We start from the raw sequence: 5,000 nt of genomic DNA, 5'->3' as shown, positions 1-5,000 counted from the left end.
CAGAGACTACACAGTTGCACAGAATTTAGGCAAACTGTCTGAATCTGTGCCACAGCAGATCAGCTGGGGTGGCTGAAGAGATCTCACCCAACTGACCAAAGCAGCATGCTCAAAATTGTTGCCTCCCATGCCTGTCCCAGTCAAGACTGTCAGACATCCCATGAATCAGTTACTGACTCTCTGACCTATCCCAGCTCCTCCTCCAGTTTATCAACTCAAAGTCTGTAATTAATACCTTTATCATTAAAATTCTGACTTCTAAGACACATGGAGCTACGCTGGCCATTAAGCCTACAGTAGCATCCACGCAGGTTGCACTTGGGGGCTGCTTTTTATTACTAAATTTGTGAAGACAGAACAAGTTCTACAAGTATAAGCAGTTTATTTCACCACGTACCTCACCAAAACCTCCAAAATATTCCCTTATTTTCTCCTCAGGCGTGTCTGGAGATAAGCCCCCAACAAAAATCTTTTTAACGGGTTCTTTTGTTTTCATGGCTTTAGCTCTTTTTGGATCAATGACCTTTCCATTCAGCTTGTGTTCTTTCTGGTCCATGACCTGTGGAAAATTAAAACACGACCTTACTCGCGGTTCAAGCTGAACGTTTCACTGATTTTTTGAGCAAGGCCCAGTTATTTTATACTTAGGTTTTGTTAATGCTATTGCTTCAATTTCAATACTTTGACTACAGCAATAATTTGTTGCACAAAATGAAACAGTTCCATGATTTTGATCACTATCCATTGACACAGACAGTTCTGACAAAGCCTTTCGAGAGTCACCTGGAGCTACGTATCACCCAAGGGAAGTAGGTAACATTTCTCAGAAAGTACTCTACAATCCCATCCTCAGACCACATGAAGTAAAGAATCTGTACTTTAGATATCACCAAAGGTGGAAATTTTTCAGTGTGCTGCGTCAACAGCCTTTTAAGAAGGTCAACACCTAATTTTTGCTTGGATAAAGCCCAAATCTATCAAAGCCACTAGCTCTACTCTAGGGGTTCACATTGCAGCTCTGGAATGCAAAGACTTGAAGTTCTTTGTAAATAACTGCTTTCACAGTAGTAGGCAGCACACATTTATATACAGTATTTTTAAAGTGCTCAAATCCAGTGGCTTGCAGTACACTCTCCTGTGAGTACCCAAAGCCATATTTTTAGGAAAAAAAGTATTTCAATAAGCATCTTAAATATTTCATATCCCAGAATCACCTTTAACAGATCACATACAAACAACTATGCATACGATCATGTGAGCACTGTATCTTTGCCACCTAAAATTGAACATGTTGTTTCATTACATCAATACTACCTTATCTACGCTCTCCGATTCTTTGAAGAGTACAAAGCCGAAGCCTCTTGATCGCCCAGTGATGGGATCTAACTTCAGAGTGCAGTCTACGACTTCACCAAATTTAGAGAAATAGTCCTTCAGATCTTTCTTTGTAGTGTCCCAGCTAAGGCCGCCAATAAACATTTTCCTGTTAAGACAAGATGGTTAATCTGTTAACGTGTCTTACCCAAAATCCTGTACTGTCAAGCTTTAAGAGCTCAGTTACCTCATGTAAGGAATAGCAGAATTTTATCAGTGACACTACACACACAGGCTTGCACTTTTTGAGAACTTGCTTAAATGATCCTCGCCAGATTAGGTAAAGATTTATATGTACACAAAAGTTTTGCACCATCTTCTGCTGCAGTTGCTATCCCAAGAAACTACAAAGAGTGACAAAAAGATATTTTACTGCTTCCTTGCATCCCCACCACTACTGACCCACCATAGGCTTAATTCCATTTAGTTATCTGCGGAGCCTCCACACAACTGCTTATGAAACAAACACAGATTTATAAGGCAGTGCAGTTAAACAGAAGCATTTATGTACTAGTCTGGACTGGATATATGCCAATATTAGTAAACTAAAACAAATAAAGAAAGTTTCATCAAGTAAAGCAGTAAAAAAGCAAAGCATTGGATGGTCAAAACTTATCTTTCCTCCCAAAACCATGATATAAACACCTGGCATAATCCAATACAATCACAAGAACATTTTCCCAATATAGTACCAGTATTGCTGGGCAAACATGTACAGCAGATAACTCTGATCATTGACTTGTATTTTCAAAAGCACACTGGAAGCTTGGAATTAAATCATAACCATCCCATCACATTAGTGAAAAAAAAAAAAAAAAAATCAAGAACAGCTGTGTCTTGAGACGAAACACTTCATGATTTTCATCAACTAAAGATCAAGCCAACATACACACAAATGAAACATTCCTAGTTATTAGGCATAGGGCTTATGGACCCATTCAAAAAAGGATTTGATTTGAGATGATCTCTTCTAATACTGATAAAGAAGATTTCACAGTGGGCTCAAAACAAAAAGTATGATCCATTATGATCTATAAAAATGCTTTCGACAAAGCTTTGTCCATTTTCACTGTACCAACTTATTTCGCAATCACACGCACAGTTATCAGAAAATCTAAAAAACCACTGTAGCACATTTTCAATTCGTCTACTTTCCACACACGTACAAATATTTCTACCAATCGTGTACAACCGCATTGTACCTCCACAAGTCAAACTCTCAAATCAAAAGCTGCTCATGTGAACGAACTCTGTTGAATTAGCTATGCTCTTACAGAATTACCAAGAGCATTCAGCTTCTGACAAACATATCCAACCTCCATACAGATGAGGGGGTTCAGGAGCTTCAGATGCTTCTATAAAAAGTCTTGAAGTTTATAAACAGGAGCAACGTTTCCCCATCCCTTTATCCACTTTTCCCATTAGTTCCAGATCTTTCTTCAACAAAGTACCAAAAGCCCCTTCTGGTGCGACATCTTACTGTCTTCAGGACGAATATGGAAAAAATGGTCCACACTGGTAAACCAGCAGCCTCATACCAATACGAACAGTAATTCAAAGGATGCTTTGTGTCCTTGTGTTCATCCATCATTAAGGTTCTTGTTTGTTTGTTTTGTGGGGTTTTTTTAAGCAGCAAAATAGAACACACACAGAGGCTGCAGGACCGTATTTCTGACACATGGGGGACAGTGACACTCTAGCAGTTACTACCGAACATACACTTGCCACGTGACATACAAAACACCTGTTTACAGTTATCAACAAACCGTTAACATACAAAACCTGTTCTATAGTTATTAACAAACAATCAACATTAACATACAAAACTTTGCTTTATATCACTAAGCACATGACAGATCAAGAACACCAGTTTGAAACTGATAGCCCTCTGAAAGATTTTCTTCCCACCATGCAATAACTGCATCTGTGAGTCCAGTTAGAGCAGCAGAACATGACTGCTTCAGCTTGCCACTACAGAAGTTGACAAACTACTGCTCCACTGCAAAACTGAGGTCAGATCAAGGCTACAACACAAACACAAATTTGTGAGCACAACAAAAAATTAAGGTGCAATGTCACAGTGCTGTTAAAAGCTTGTGAAACATGTACGTTTCCCAAGCCACAGTTTGGCTGCTGTAAGTCACATCAGCACATACAGTTTTCCAAAATAAGTTACCAGAAGTGTACTGGGAAAGCTTTCAAACTTTAGACTTAGCTAAACAGAGCACAGACATCACCACAACTAGTGGCTTTGGCCTTTCTCCAACAGGCTAGTCAGGAAGTTGCCTGGCAGTTGCCAACACGTGGATTTCTCAAGTCCAGAGTTCTCACCAAGGAGATCTGAAGCTACGAGAACCTGCACACTGTTTCTTCCTGAAGACACCGTCTCTAATCCCTAACGCAAAGGAAACACCAATGTACCCACATCCAGCGGCTACCAAGGATGTGCTGTTTTCCCTCTACTACCAAAACCACTTTGTTTCCTGTACAGCATTACTCATAAGAATTGACAGATCAAAAACCGATTGAACTGAACTACAAGTCAATGTATGCTACATGTAATCGCTGCCCAGTGTCAATGCACTACTCAGGGACAACTTTTTCCAGGCTGTGTTGACTCAAAAGAAGACGAGCTTCCTCATGAAAACCCTTTAATAGGTGTGTATTCAAGGGCAAAAAGCAAAACATATGCAAACTGCAAAGGTACTTAAAGCCATTAAGAGCAGGTGAGAAGTAACAAAAACATTCTAAGTTTTCACTAACCCTAGCAAAACCTTCAAAAAAGGTTCCTGTTCTCTCTCCCGGCTCTCAGAAACTTCCCCGGTTATTACAGAAGGAGGAAGACACTTGGGAAGGTTTTGCAGCAAGTCTCTACAGGACACAGTAGCCAGTGTTCCTTTATCCAGTTTATTTTCTGCCTTAATCAAAAACAGACCTGCAGCATGAGTTTCTTATTGGCCTGAGACAACCCAGCATACAGCAGCAGCCTGTCCTGTTACTAGATTTATTATATGCGAATTTCGCCTGCTATATGAAAGCAACACTGCCAAGCATCAGGCAGAGAATCTTAGAAGATTAAAAGCTGCCTTCATTCTTAAGCTGTCACCAAAAGCAATATTCCTCACAGGAAGTTTCATGAGAAGAGGAGGAATGGTTTAGGATTGGAAGAAGTCAAGATGCCTCATGCCTCTCACTGACATGCAACTGACATACCGTTTATGTTCACAACACAGGGCAACACTAAGTGATTGCAACCTGAGCATTCAGCTACTTAAGTCCTTAACACGTGCACCACACATTAACTTTTAAAAAAGACAGAAAAAAAAAAAAAGTTTGTAGTTTGGCACACATCACACCATATGTGCACCTCAGGACCAGTCACCGACAACTGCTGTGGGATTTGAGTTGACAGGGGCATGAAGCTTTCCTCATTTGACAGCAGCATTTGAAACTCCGTGACAGCACTGCTCCCGCTAATTTCGAAACCGACCCAGAGCACGGCATCACCCCCGACTCCTTGCAATGCCGAAGAGCAAGCCAGTTACCAACCCGGCTGCACTTTCGAAGAGCACGCCAGGACCCTCGTCGCGTTTAGGTTTGCAGCCTCCAGGAGAGCTGCTAGCTAC

General features: G+C 40.7%; 1 protein-coding gene across 3 annotated transcripts in view; it reads right to left on the bottom strand.

The window, feature by feature from the left end:
• Nucleotides 1–1,484, bottom strand: part of HNRNPD (heterogeneous nuclear ribonucleoprotein D (AU-rich element RNA binding protein 1, 37kDa)) — a 6,218-nt gene extending 4,734 nt beyond the window's left edge. For 2 of the 3 annotated variants that reach the window (XR_683576.1, XM_009584309.1), the window contains exons 1-2: nt 1,315–1,479; nt 398–559 (exon numbers count right to left, since the gene is read on the bottom strand). Coding sequence is in view for 2 of the 3 variants with exons in the window: in XM_009584309.1 (XP_009582604.1) it covers nt 398–559; nt 1,315–1,479 (327 nt within the window). In the remaining variant the exon portion in view is untranslated. Of the gene's footprint in view, nt 1–397; nt 560–1,314 lie in introns of all 3 variants that reach the window. The other variant, XM_009584308.1, reaches the window with a different exon arrangement.
• Between the last annotated feature and the right edge of the window lie 3,516 nt (nt 1,485–5,000).

This window comes from Fulmarus glacialis, unplaced genomic scaffold (genome assembly GCF_000690835.1).
Source record: "Fulmarus glacialis isolate BGI_N327 unplaced genomic scaffold, ASM69083v1 scaffold28868, whole genome shotgun sequence".
Lineage (NCBI taxonomy): Eukaryota > Metazoa > Chordata > Aves > Procellariiformes > Procellariidae > Fulmarus > Fulmarus glacialis.
This window is presented reverse-complemented; position numbering and strand designations above follow the sequence as displayed.